Source organism: Arachis hypogaea, chromosome 6 (genome assembly GCF_003086295.3).
Source record: "Arachis hypogaea cultivar Tifrunner chromosome 6, arahy.Tifrunner.gnm2.J5K5, whole genome shotgun sequence".
Classification (NCBI taxonomy): domain Eukaryota; kingdom Viridiplantae; phylum Streptophyta; class Magnoliopsida; order Fabales; family Fabaceae; genus Arachis; species Arachis hypogaea.
The window spans coordinates 5,903,079-5,919,008 of record NC_092041.1 but is presented as its reverse complement, the minus strand read 5'-3'; the positions used below and the strand labels follow the sequence as shown (position 1 = coordinate 5,919,008).

The 15,930-nt window shown below is 30.4% G+C and overlaps 1 protein-coding gene across 1 annotated transcript; it reads right to left on the bottom strand.

The window, feature by feature from the left end:
• Nucleotides 1-7,314: 7,314 nt before the first annotated feature.
• On the bottom strand, nucleotides 7,315-8,591 carry LOC112695592 (uncharacterized). The gene has a single exon (XM_025747990.3). The coding sequence runs from the start codon at nucleotides 7,999-8,001 to the stop codon at nucleotides 7,489-7,491; it is 513 nt and encodes a 170-aa protein (XP_025603775.1). The 5' UTR covers nucleotides 8,002-8,591; the 3' UTR covers nucleotides 7,315-7,488.
• Between the last annotated feature and the right edge of the window lie 7,339 nt (nucleotides 8,592-15,930).

Sequence of the window (15,930 nt, the reverse complement as noted above, 5' to 3'; positions counted from 1 at the left end):
TCTTATGCATTCTAAACATAAAACATTAACTTATAGTCTTATAATGATTAATAACACAAAATATTAAGGTTTACAATACTTAAATTACACATAAGAATAGTCATGATTCATCACTAATAACACAAAATATTAATTGTGTATGATGACTGGACCACCGGGCCGACTTTGGGTGACCTGAGCTATGGTCCGGATCCGACCCAAAATAACTTCTTTTACATTAATAGTGTGAATGATTGTTATCTAAAAAAATAATGATTATAAAACGTTATATAATGTGAAGACATGAAAATTAAATTCACACAATTTAACATATATACTTTTACATTTTATTTAGTTATCTTAGAATTATATCAATCGAATCTAATATACTCAAAATTTTAATTTGATTTATATTAATATAGTAAAAAATGACAACTATTTTTAGTTTAGATACCAACAAAACTTAGAATTTAATTTTAATGAATTGTTGATGTAATTTAATTATATAATATTATATTAGTAAAAATAATTTCTTTTATAGTATGAATGATCAATTATCTAAAAAAATAATGATTATAAAATGTTTTTTTTTTGAAACATAAAAAGCTCAACACATTAATGATTATAAAATGTTATACAATGTTCAAGCATAAAAATTAAATTCACACAATTTAACATAATTTAACATATGTACTCTTACATTTTATTCAATTATCTTAAAATTGCATACCAATCGAATCTAATATTGTCAAAATTTCAATCTAATTTATACTAAATTTATTAGGTTGGATTGGATACAATACCCATAATTTACACTAGATGAGGAACGAGACTCGGCTAGACTCAGGCAACAACCTATGTAGGTTAACATACGTCGAAAGTACAACAAAAAAACACTTCTACGAACATTACAACAAGGAGACCTCATCCTACACAAATTAAAAGACATGCAAAAACCACCAAGGCAAGAAAAACTTCTTGTAACATGGGACGGACCTTTCAAAATGTCAAAAGTACATGGACGAGGAGCATACTCTTTGTAAATTATGACAGGGGCCAAGCTACCAAATATTTGAGATGTATCATCGTTACTACGTTTATACTACAGTTAGCTATCTATAAAAGTCAGAGGCGAGAGGAATTTTTTTTCTATCACTAAGGTTTTTTCCATTTCGGATTTTATTCAGAGAGGTTTTAACGAGGTTGATCACTTTGCACCTTCTACATTCGAAGATCTACTAAAACCCAAATAACATTCAGTATTCTTTTCTATCTCTACATAACCAACATACAAACGTTGGAAGCTAGCAATACATAGGTAAAACAAATTACCAATCATAAAAATTCAAAACACACAGACAAGTGCATGCATTGTTCGTCCGACAAATCCATCAAACTATACAAAACAAAAAGTTTTCATACTAGCAATAACATAGTCACAAACACATAAGTAAATGAGTCAATTATTCTTATCAACAGCTGCCACGCTTTCATTCTTTCATCTTCAGCTTCCCCCTGGCCTCATCATCTACGAGTTTGCCATTCACTACAATCTTAGTAACATCAAGATTGTCGACCTCAAAATCGGAGGATAAGGCAACAACTTGACTTACAGCACGATCAAATCCAGCCGAGAACATCTCTAACACTTCATATTCAAGCTCATGGATCCTCAACGTCATCTTCCCTTTCTCGTTATCAGCTTCCTATATTTGATTCTGCAAATCGCAGATTTGACCCTGCAACCTTAGCACTTCCTCTTCTTTGCTCTTCATTTTTGTTGTCACATCAACAATAACCACGTATATTTCTTTCAACGACCTCTCTAAATTTGGTATCTTCTCTAACTCTTTTCTCTCTTCGGCCCCCAGTAGTTTCCTTGTCCGACCCATACAAAGTATCCTCGTGCCAATCACCTAAAAAGAGCACAATAAACTTAGCACAACAACATAACAACTGGAAACATCAAACATATAAGTACTTTTCCTTCTTACCTGCATATACTGTCCCATAACCTCTTTTCCTACATTCTTAAAAAACCGTACATCATCTAGATATTGAGTGACCTTGTTAGCTAATTCCATGAAAGGAAAATGGTCACCCCAAACAGATTGGGCATCTACACCACTAATAAAATCCTGAAGTCATATCGGTTTTCTAACCTTTTTTCCACCACCTGAACCCATCTGTACGTCAGTCGTAAAAAGAATTTCGATAGACTTTTCCGAATCAAGCTTTTTCTACATCATCTATGCCAATATCCCTGTCTATTCTGATGGTAGAAATATCCCTTTCATTCTTCTTTTTCTGGTCTAGAAAAGACTTCAACCTATTAGAGAACAAGCTCGGAACCTTCCCACCTGTAACACACAACCGACAGATATTAAAATAGCATCCTCACAAAAACTAAAACTCCCCATACTAGTATTTACCTATAGACTCCTTTAAAGCTTCCTTATTAGTCTCCACTTTCAACATATCAGAAATTGATAATAACTTTTCCGCTGAGAAATAATTTATTAGGAAATCTAGGATCAAATTCTCTTCATTACTTCTCATCATAACATCTAAAATTTACATTGGTTCCAGACACCAATACAGAGAAAACTTCTCGCCTAATTCATCATCCAAGAAAAAAGGATACTCTGTTTTTGAAGAATGGACTTTCACGAACATTTCTTTAAAGTTCTTAAAAGAAGACTTATACAATACAAAAAGCAATTGGCCTAGATAACTGCTAAGGTTTTCCCAGAGACCCCTTCGAACTCCTTTCAATTGAAAAAAAGAAAAAAACAAATTCAGTGAAGGAGGAATTTTCAAAAACTCCATCAAACACTCATAGGCTCGAAGAAAAGCCCATGTGTTAGGATGTAACTTTAACGGAGCATAATTCAACTATGTCAATACTTTACACTCAAAATCCGAAAAAGAAAACCTAACATTCAGCTCTATTAACATGCAACTATAAAAGTAAAAATAAGCCTAATCACCCCTCTTCTTGCACACCCTCTCCTCGCCATTATAGGGGAGGAATTCCACAGCAACCAAATCACTACTCCTAACCCAGTTAACAATGCCAAGTTCAAAAACCGTTTTCGCATTCTGAAAAAGGGAAGCACGACATTTCACATCTGTATGCACTCTTTCATATAAGTCATCCTTTACATATACAACCTTGTTTTCAGCCATCAACAGGAGGAAGAAAATTCAAATAGTAAAAAAGTGAAAATTACTAACCTTTTGAAGTCATTTCCTATTTTGGCTAAACTTGTTGAAGTAGGGCACAAAGACTACTCCCAACACGCAGACAGAAAAGTTAATAAAGGACCAACAAAACCACTATCACATGATCTCTATCAATCTTACTTACCAATCATTAGATAAAAAAAAATTTTCAACTACTATTCAATTAAATGGTTTTGATTCCCCCAAAGTAATCGCACGGTAATAATTATTACATCTCAATAATTTTTCTGTTAAGTCTGAATCCACAATATTTTTGTTAATGATACAAAACTACATGCATATTTTTCATAGACTTATAGTAGAAAGTAAGGTGGATGATACTTGTGAGTGAACATTCCCCTATTGGGATGATCTGATGGTTGCATAAGTTAATTGTATCTTGAAAAATTACTACAAGGGTATATATAGCGAGGGAGGGTTGATTAGAATCATTGATGAATGATGAATGTAACAACAAATGTGGAAGATAGTTAGAAATACAAGTGGAACTTCAACTTCTTGTCTATATCATTGACCATGTAGCTGCCACTATGGTCACGACCGGCATGGAAAGCACATAAGAAATTATCCTTTTTTTATTTTATATTCATTGCATCAATTATCAGTCATCTGAAGTTCTTAAATAAGCTATTATAAATTGGCAAGTTATCTTTTTAGTGGAAAGCCGTTTTTAGACTAACAAACTCAAATATCTTGAGAAGGAGTGCTGGTCCCCTAGACTTTCTCATCAACAAATACAGGAGAAAATAAAAAAAGAAGAGGAAGAACAAAAATGTGGGGAAGGGGAGGCCATTGCTACGTTGCAAGGCTGAAGCCTGACGGCACCTCAACCTTCCAACTATGCATTCTTCTTGGCAAGCCGTGTTTGTACACAGATACTGATGAGTAAGTTGTTCCCTATTCCTTATCATCATAAATATCCTATGCTTCTCGATGAAGATGAGGACCAATTTGGAGCGGATGGTGTTGAAAATGTGATTAAGAATTATGAGAAATGTGTGATATCATCAAATGATGGTTATAAACAAGTGATTGTGAAGGATGATGAGTCACGTTTACCAGATGTTCGACTTAATATTTCTAAGAAAGATGATCAAGAAATAGAAGAGGAAAATTCGGCAGGGAGAATGCTTGATGATTATGAGGTTATAGGAGATGAAATTGGCAATAAAATTATAATGGAAGAAGAGTTGAGTAGGGAAAATGATGGGAAGGTAGATAAGTAAATTCACAATTTACTAACTTTTTTTATACGTTTAACGTTAATAGGAACTACATTTAAAAAAATGATATGGTATAAGAACTTAATTGATAAGAAAAAAATATATTAATATATAGACCTAATTAAAAATTTGATGAAATTATAAAGACCTGTAGAATAATTAAACCTAATATATATCTAAAAAAAATCTCCAAGCTTGTTTGTATTAACGAAACAACTGTGTTGAGCTTGGGGCTAATAGGAATATAGGATAGTTCAAATACTGAGGTATACAATCATGCTATCATCTAGGCAAAGCTCAACTTGCTTACACCATATAAATACACAAGTCAAGTTTGGGGCTGTGATTCGTATCCGAATAACTCGGATACACGATATCATACTTCGTAACCGATTTTCAAATATTTAAACCTGATATCATCAAGTAATCATTTAGCACCTCAATAGCTCATACATGAAACTTGGCCAAAGCACATACAAGTCGGTTATTATTAAACAACGGTAAAGAGAAAAAGATCAGGATTGTAGAAGGCAAATGAAAATTACACATAAACCACTAGGGGTGTAAGTTATCAAACCGGACTGAAAATTACCGCAAATCGAACTGAAAATTATAACAACGGATTTGAAAACCGAAAAAATCGGTTTTTTTCTGACAAAACTGATCGGTTCGGTTCGATTTTCGGTTGGCTCGATAGAAACCGAACCGACCATATGCATCCATTTTAATATTTTAACCATTTTAATCTTTAATCTAACAACAAAAATCTTCAACCCCTAACCATTTCAATGTTTTACTCTTATTATTTTAAGAGCAATGTTAGGGGGCCAGCAATTTTTGTAATTGTTAGCCATCAACTAGCCATCAAATGATGATTTGATGGTGTGAGATTGGTGTGAGATTTCATCTAATGGCTCACCTTCCTCTACTGGTTACATGCTGGCCAAAATTCAACAAAACTGCTGGTCCCCTAGACTTTTCCTTATTTTAATTTATTGACTATTTTGAACCTCTAATTATTGTAATTCATATTTTGCTCATTAGAAATTAAAAATCGAAAAAACCGACCGAACCAAATTGCTATTGATTCGGTTCGGTTCGGTTGTTGTAAAAGCAACAAACCGAACGGTTGTGTGTTTATAGGAATCGAACATATCGGTTCGGTTGGTTTTTGGTCCAAAATCAAACCAAACCGAACCGATAACACCCCTATAAACCACCAAACTCGTAGTTTTAAATAAGATATATATTCTGAGAATTGATATTAATTTGAGCGTCATAGTCCTTTTTGCAGGTCTTATGTACGGGTCATATTTTCGAAAAATCTATAGTACCACCAAAGAACAGAAGATCCAAGAACACTTTTCGAAATCAACAAAATATACCTCGGAAGGACTGGTTGGAACCATTTATAATAACAACGTATAATTAAGGATACTACTAGAAAAAAAAAAAAAAAAAACTTTCTCCTATTTTTTTGTTTGTGATTCAAAAAAAAATATTTGTGATGAAACTCACTATAATTGTTTTATTTTTTCTATTATCTTTCGTATCCAAATGGAATGAGAATGTTTTTTTATTTATTTAATTTCCCTACAGGCTACATCCTACCATTCTCTCTCAAACCAAACGATGGATTGGAGAAAAAAAGGTTTGCTTTTGGTACATTAACATTGTGTTATGGTGTCAGTTTGTTTTTTTTTTTATAGAAGAAAACATTGTGTGTTATTGTGTTCTGGTGTGAAAGTTAACAAATATCACAATTCAAAATCAAGACAACATTGTTAATAGATCCAATTCCCAGGTGGAATTGCACTTTAAATGTAGACCCTTTAATGTCCAAAAAAAATGTAGACCCTTTCGCTAATCCGATCAGCAATGTCGGTTTGTTTTGTCTCTCGTCAGCACCTTTTTAATTTTCCACAATTCCGGAATGGGGTTCATGTTCTTTCTGTGACTTCTTGTTTTGGTTTCTTTTTTCGTTTTAAAAAAAGCACTTCATATCACCGTACTCTTCTTGTGCTCAATGATTACCTTTGACGTCGCAATGCATTCACTAAAAATTAGGTTTATGGGATTTCATTACATGATTAGATATAAATCAGATCATAAGCCATAAACTATAGTATTGTAAATAAAATCAAATATTAACATAGATAAATATAAGCCAATAAGTTATGGCTCAAATGACATAATCTCTCTATACTGATTCAAGAGGTCGCAGGTTCGAATATTCCTATTTTTTCAGTTAAAAAAATATATATAGATAAATATAATTATTAAACCGATCTTAAATAAGTATTCATTTAAAAATTGTATTTGGTGTAGTATATCATTTAAAAAAGGGTTAATAACAATATTAATTTAATTTTTCAATAATATTGTTAAATAAAAGAGAAAAAGTAAATAAAATTGAAATATTTGTAATCATTTGCTCGTTCACTTCTTCCTTTTCAAAAAAAATCTGGGGTCATTTGCCAATAAATGAATAATGAAACATACTTATTACTTACTTTCTGCTAATAATTTTATGTCATGAATTATTGATTTTTATAAATTAAAAACACATAATCATAACAAGCCGTAACCATTTCTTTGTCTTATCCTTCTCCTGCTTTCAGTCAGTTACATGCCATGTATAAGAAGTTATAATTTTTTATAATTAAAGAAAGAAACGAGACTTCAAACCGAAAAGATGTTAGGCCTCATCCTATCCTGTACTCTCAAGTCTCACCCAGTCACCCCTTAAAATCTTAATGCGGAGTAAGATTCGAATCGATTTATTCATTATCAATCAATAATCCTCTGAAACCAGAATTGCCCCTTGATACCAAATTAGATGATAACTAAAAAAAAGAAGATGGTATTGGAAGTAATCACATTTTATAATTAATAATATAATAATAATAGTAGAACATAAAGGATGGTATGCGTAGAACAACTAAACAGCACAGAACGGAATCTGAGATGATAGTAAAGAAACGTAAACAGGAACAAATCAACACGATTGGTTGATTGGTTGATTGATTGATTGATTGATTCAGACCTCCTTGACCTGAACGGCTTCATCGACCTGCGTGGTGGTGGCGGCGGCGGCGGAAGCCTTGACGTCGTCGGACTTGTCTTTCTCTTCCTCAATCTCGAAGGCAGAGACAGGAAAAGACCTGAATAGCCCTGCGGGCGTCTTGAAAGTGATCTTGCCGGTGGGAGGGTCATCGACGTAGATGTCACTGAGCGAAACCCACAGCAAAATCTCCTTCGTCTTCACTCCGGTCAGCTTCTTGATCTTCCCTTTCTCCACCTGCGCCGTCACCTCCGCCGCGTACGACACAAGCTTCCCAATCTTCTCGAACTTGTGTGTGTAAGGTTTCTTCTGCTTCAGCCACACGAACCCCGTTCCTCTGTCGTAGCCGCACTCCTCCATGTCCTTCAATGGCAGCAGACCGTTGGGAAGTTCTATCTCCTTTAGAAGCTCCTTCGACTTCACCTGACACATTTCGTCTCCATGATACACCTCTGACCTAGCTTTGATTTCTTCTGTTACCAGAGACATCTTTTTCTTTTGTGATGATAACTATTTTGATTTAATTAATTTCAGTTGGATCTGCTTCTTCTATATAATAAGTCTATGTTGGTGTGGGGAGAAAGATAGATAGGTGTGGCTTCTTATATAGGGTTTGAGATTATGAAATTGCCCCTTTTCTTTCCCTTATATTCAACAAAGCCCTTCTCTGCTTTCTCTAATATCATGACCTCAACTTCTTCCCGTTTCTAAAATTCTATCAACTTCAACTACTTTCGGAGGTAAAATATTTTTAAATTGTTTTCATTGGGGTTCAATGAATCTTTTAAATTTGAATTCCATGTTGTTAAGAAATCTTTTTTTTACTAATTCATCATCTGTATTTCACTGTAATTCATAAATATGTCGGTAAATGGAAGTTGAAAATAAATCCTAAAAAGGAACGAAATTAGTTTTGCAATTATATTATTTATTATTATTACTATTTAAGAAAATATCAGATAATCTCAAATTCTGTAATATTAAAATGGATTTAATAAAATTCAGAATTGGTAGGATTTTATTTTTTCTAACAAAAAAATTCTTTAGTATTAAAATTAAATTCCTAATTAACTAATTTATTATGTGTAATATATAGTTAGCCACTTAGCCAAATAATAAAATAAAAATGTTGAGTAGTACGCGTGAGATACTAAATTAAAACGTTTGTATTGGCAATTAATAGAAAATATTTAGAATTTTAAATTTTATTATTGTCTTAACATAAAATAAAGAAAAAATCTTAAAGAAATGGGCACTGAAAGAAGGTTTGGAAATTGGCAAATGAATATGCAAGCTTTCTATTTTGCCTACAAACATATCATCCACAGTTCCACATTACATTTTCCTAATTCTATTGGACATTGAACGAATTAACTCCTACAAATATCGCTTATAAAGCCTCATTTTTTATGAAAGAAAAAAAAGGAAGAGTCTCAAATGAATTACTGTTTTTTTTCTAGTCCTTAAGATCGAGTGATATTTGCTTATTTAGCAACTGTGATTGTACTTATTTAGTTGATGCAAGTTTAAACAGCTTTATGATTGATACGGTTGAAAATTTATGGCATAATAAAGAGGGAATTGAGGACAGATAGCCATCGCAAAGTAATGTAGTTGGGAAGGTCACCTATTAGTATTTATTAGGCTTTATACTTGTACTCATTTGCCACCTTAGACCTTACCCATCACCTACATTACTCGTATTCATATCTACTTACCTTTTTTTATGTCCTTGTTTTTTTCTTTCTTTTGGTAAATCAAAACGAACTTATGTAGGTTTGTGATCCTATACGGATTTTTTTTAGTTTTATTTTAAAGTAAAGAATACGCGTAGAATCCACTTTATTAAACAACTTGTGGATATTAGATAATACATTATATATTTTTTATCCGTTAGAATTTATTCATGTATTGCTATAACTTGAATGGCGCCTGATTCAATACTTCTAAAAAGTTTGGAGTATTAAAATTTTTCTTAAAGAGTTAAACAAAAATTAACGTATTTGGAGTTTTAGTACTCCTTAACTAAGAAGAGAGAAAAGAATCATCATTTAATTATTAAGAAAAGAGAAAAGAATTAACATTAAATTCTATTTGGGTTAAATTTTTTATTTTAATTTAAATTTATTTTATTTTTAAATTAATATTAAATTATTATAAAATTATGATAAAAATAAAAATTTAAAAGAATTAAAAAGATATAATACTCTTATTATTCTAAATTTTTTTATTTAAACAAACATATTCATATTATTTTAAAATTAATATGAATAAATTTATTTAAAATTTTTAAATTTTAAATAAATATATTCATCTTATTTTAAATAAATGTTCTCGTATTATTTTTTTAAAACGATTAAACATGATTTTTAAATATTTCAACAAAAGAGATAGATATATGTAATCTTTTAAATTAATAATATTAGAGTGTATATCTAAATACATAATATCTGAAAAGATTGATAAATCTTACCTAGAAAATATAGTTAGAGATATTTTTTGCTTAAGATAATAAAAATAATACGAATATATTTATTTTTATTAAATTAAATTATTAATTTAAATTATATTTATCTAAATTTTAAATAAAAAATTTTAAAAATTTAAAATTAAAATATGTGAAGAAAATTAGATTAATAAAAAAATAAAAATATACGAATACGATTCAAATTGTATAAAAATAGGAATAAGTTTATCAGTGAACAAATTCATTATTTTCAATGAACAAAAAAAATAGTATATTAAATAAACTTTATGAAATAAATTATAATTTTAAATAAATAATTAAAATAAATAAAATATAAAATTATTAGTTAATTAGATTTTATTAACTAATTAAATAACTTATATACTAATAGAGCATATTAAATTTCGTATAATAATTATAATTATTATTTATTAAAAATATATTTTATAAGTTGTAATTAATATGTTCGTAGTTTTTCAAAAAAAAATAGTATTAATTGTTTATTGATTTCATCAGTATGTATTAAATGTTAACCTAAATCAACGCAAAGTAAATTAAATTTTAAATTTTAATAGTGTTTTTTTTTGTTAAAATTATATGGAGTTTTAAAACTCCAAACATTAAGGGAGTATTGTAACATCCACCAACTTGAATTTGTTTGTTAAGTTCTCTAGGAATATTTTGGGAATTTTTTATTTTAATAAATAAAATAAATATAATAATTACCAAAATAAATAATTTAAAAAAATATTTATTGATTTAAGTTCTTCACTCTTATCTCGTTTATAGTGTAAACGAGATATATAGAAGACAACGGCAACAAATATAAAAAGATGTGTAATATTTGGTATTTTTCACAAATTTTTTCTATCCTTTTTCTGTCTCGTATTTCTCACGAAAACAAGGCATCAATGGCCAATAATAGTTCATACATAGTTGTGCTTGTTTATCCCAATTGTCGTATGAAAAATGACAACAATGGGATGACATTTGAGTGTGAGGATCCGATATTGTTTCACACTTAGCGTGTGAATACGTTGTTGGATTTGAAGAGTTCGATATTGAGCAAGCTCGGTGGTATAGAAGTGAGAGAGATCGAAAGGGTGGCGTATAGGTTGCTGGCACCCATGGGTAACGGAATCTTCCAGTTTCGCCTATTCCGATAAGTAACATAATATAGTACCTGGCGTACTGTCAGAGGGTCTCCGGATCGTCTGTCGGGGACATCTGGCAGACACGATCCTGTAGCCACATGAGTTTCAGCGTAAAAGACTCCTTCCTCTGCGTAACCTGCTGTGCCGCCACCGGAGGCCTGGCACCAAGCAGCTGCTCCACCATAGCCTACGTCTCCGTGCTGTACCACCTACCAAAGTCACAGAGGCACCCCCTACGAGATTACCGTGTGCGCGTAGGCCTAGGTGGTACGCCACGTCTTGCAGGGTGATAGTGACCTCACCCACGGGAGATGAAACGTGTGCGTCTCCGGACGTCATCGCTCATCGAGTACCGAAATCAGGAGATTATCAAAAGTGAAGTCCCTGAGTAGCACCGTATCGTCGAATCCGGCTTCATCCAGATACGGGACGATGGTGTCGGGTAGAGGAAGGGTATAGTTCACTCGTCAGGCAGTAGAAGGCGAGGCCTCTGAAAAATAAAAAAAATTCAGCCTTATAAACAGATGATCATAAATTTATGAACAGTACTGAATTGTTACGTTTTGTTTTTTTTTTTAGTAATTAAATCACCATAACGTGATACACAATAAATATTTCTATCTAACACAAGAAAAACAGAGTTTCTCCTAGAGACCTATTACTAAACTGTTTAACTACGTTCTTGTCACTTCAGAACTACCCTAACAATGGCGACATACTTAGATTAAACAAAAAGTACGCAACTAACCTCGAAGTCGGCTGCTTCAGCGTAATGCAACGTGTCGTTCAGTCTGTTGATGTTTTCGTCATTTTCTGCCTGGCACGCCATCACCGTATCAGTCTAAAATAGGATAGGAAAGGGTCAAAAGAGGAGAGAAAGAGGTTGACTACGTCAAACTGAGACCCCCCACATCCGCTGTAAACGACTTCTATTTATAGACTTGTACAGGGCTTATCTTATTTACAGTGTAAACGAAATAAACACGTTGCAGCTGACATGTCTTATCTCGTTTACACTGTAAACAAGATAAGACTGAAAAATTTAAATCGATAAATATTTTTTAAATAATTTATTTTAATAATTATTATATTTATTTTATTTATTAAAATAAAAAATCTAATATTTTAGTACTATTAGATTGAACCAATCGTTTCTCCAAAACTTTAAATATTTATTATGCATACCATAAATAATTGTTTTCTTAAGCCAAAATTAATTTAACATCTATTATATATTATTAAAATTAGGTTTCTTTCATTAATAGTGTCGCTGACATGGTATGTTCTTAAAAGTATTTTATAATTTATTTTGTTTGATTTATTTAAATATATTAATTAAATATTTATTTGATTTAATTAAAATAAATATTAAATCATTTAATATTTTGTTTGATCACATAACTATAACTAATCAATTATATTAATTATTTTATTTAAATAGAATAAATAAATTTATTTTATTTTAATTTATATTAATTGTTCACCTGATGTATTTTGATTAATGATTTTTAAAAATATTATCATTATTTATTTATTTATTTGATTTAATTGAGTTAAATATTAAATTATTTAATATTTTATTTAATTACATTAATTATAAATAAGCAATTATATTAATTATTTAATTTCACTGAAATAAATGGATTAATTTTATTTTAATTTGTATTAATTTTTTTTGTCTTGTGCATTTTGATTAATGAATTTTAAAAATATTATAATTTTTACATGATATATTATAAGATATTTTTTATTTGTTTAACTTATTTTATTGAGTCAAACAATCATAATTAATTTATTATATCAATTATTTAATTTAATTAATTCAAATATATATTATTTGATTTAATTTATTATCACACTAATGTTTTGAGTCATTGTTTATAAAAAATTTCTTCGTTTCCTCCTTTAACCTTAAACATTTTGACTTTAAATTTTAAATTTTATTCATTTGTTTATATTTATTTTTTATTTTAATATTTGATGGTTTCAGTGGCTAAGAGAAGGGGGGTTGAATCTTAGCCCCTTTTTCGCTTGCTAACACTTGCTGGACCTTGAAGAAACTTTTCTGTTTTTAGCTCGTCCCTAGCCACGAGACATTTTCATTTTATCTCGTCACTTGGCACGAGACAATTTTTTATTTTTCATCTGAACAGTAAAAACAGAATAGAAGTTGGAAGAAAGAGAAGATTACACCCAGATATATCCTGGTTCAGCTGCTAAGTGCAGTGCAGCCTACATCCAGTCTCCATCACAACAATGATGGAATTTCACTATAATCATCCAGATTACAACTTGTAAAGTGCTAACCCAACTTACAAGGGGATTCCCACAGAATCATGAAACACAACACAGATGTACAAAGGAACTCTAAGACATCTATGGCTTTTTCTTTTAATTTTGCACTCTCTGCCTTTTTCCGCTCTATGGCTTTTTCTTACAAATCTCACTGTTTGCCTTTTTCCATGAGACTCAAGACATGACAAAATTAAACAGAAAAATATTAAACAGAAAATATTGAAGGAGAAGAAGAACTGCTAGCTTAGGTAGCTCTGAGAACTCTGTGCCTTGCACTCTCAAATCTTACTCCTTGCTCCAAACAGTGGCTGTTCTCTCTTTTTAAAGAAGAGAGAAGCCTCCACACTTGAAGCCAACACCCAAACCAACTTCTTCCTCCTTCAAGAAACAGAACCGGTTCGGCCACATAGAGAGAGAAGAGATAACCATGTAAAACCCAACATGCAATTACCTCTAGTCCTTTCTTGATCATCACTCTTCATCAATCCGAGCTCTCCATCCTTGGCTTCCTCTCCAAGATGGATTTCTGGCCCTTGATGCTTCATGATGATGATGACTTCATCTGCTTCAATCTCTGCCTTCAACCATCACTTCGCCACTCTAGCTACTCGCTGTGGTGGTTGAGCAGAATCAAAGACAAGCCATGCTTCAAGAATCTCACCTTACTGGCCGAATCTCCATCCTTCTTTTTGAGTATGAAGGATCCGAGATTACCTCACCAAATCTTACCAGATTAGGTGATAATCTCAGCCACAGTATACTTTTCTTTTTCTTTTTCGTGCCATCAACTCGATGGTCTTTAGGCTTGCTTTCCTTTCCTTTAGGTAGTTCTAAGTAGCTTCCATGGCTTCCTGTGTAATAACCGAAGAAAGAAGAAGAAAGAGATGGGAGAGAAGAGAGAAAATATTCAATGGATTTGAACAATAATCAATAAACAAAGAGAGAGAATAAAAGTGAATTCAAGTTTCCCATTTCCCTTTGTTGAGTAGCGTGTAGTGTCATAATAGCCATCAAATCAATCTTCTCTTTCTTTCTTATGTTTCCAATGCATTAATTAAATTTGAAATCCTTCAAAATAATGAAGTGGAATCCGTTGGAAGCATTTAGACATTTCATTTGCTTCATGGATTCGAATAAGGCATGGAAACATTCATCAACATTGGGCTTGGTAGCAATAGATTTCATTTTGACCCAATATCATTTTCCTTTCAGACCATAGCATGCCTAAAACACATTGGGCTTATTGAATTTTGGCCCACTAAAAGCATTTGCTTTCCTGGTAAGTTTGGATCAAGCATAGAAAACAAATATGGGCTTAGTTGCAACAACTTTTGTTTTTCGGCCCAATTATAAAACCTGCATCACAAAATTATTAATTAACATATAATTAATGAAGATTGAATTAATAATTTTGCAATTAAATATTTTAATAATGTTTGTTTATCACAAATATTGATTTGGAGTTTCCAAACTCATCAATATTAAATCTAATATTTCTATTAATATTTTTTTATATTTTATTGTCTAATAATTATATCCTACTATAAATTATATGATCATAAATATTTCTTTAATTTATTTTAAAATATAATTTTTTATTTTTTATTTTATTTATTTTTGTATTTCATAATTTATCCATTTTAAAAAAATTATATATGTTAAAAAAATTTCATTTTTTTACTAATAGCTCTTCCATTAGGTAATACTTTTTTTTCTTCTATGATACATTATTTTTATTCTTTGATTTTTTTTATAAACTATAAAACATTATTATTCATTGTTGTACTTATCTCTTCTATTTCTTTTTTTTTGTTCTTATTTATTTAAATTTTTATAATTTTTTATCTCATACAAGTTAATTTATCATAACTCTTCACATATTGAGTCTTTTTAATATTTAAATTATATTTTCTATGTACTTAATTTTATTTCTCATTTGAAAATTGAATGATAAAATAACATCGATAAAAATTATTGTACATCTTTTTTATCTTTTTGGCTTATCTCCCTTTTTATATAAATTATGAATAATTATATATAATGATGTTTATGCATAAAGAATAAATATAAATTATATATTTTTTTAGTAAAAATTTTGTTATTTGTCTTGAAATAAGAGAAAGTATTATAAATTACTTTGAATTAATAAGTTTATTATCATTACTTGTAATTATAGAATTTAAAAAATATATATAATTATTCAATGGTTATTTTATTTAGTCTAATATATTAGTTTTTTATTCAAATATTATCTTAAATTTGTGTTGCACTCGAATATTTTAATAAAAGGCATCGAAAAGAGTGCAACTCTTCTTAGTTGAAAAATCAATAAATTTATATGCTTATTACAATAGCTAATGGCTTGTACTTAGATAAAAAAATGGATTGAAGAATTAGACAAAAAAAAATTGAAAGAATTTGAAGATAATGCACTTTAATATTAGATAGATTTTTATTGTGTTTATTTCGATTATTTTATATTTCACTATTTTTTGTTTGAGG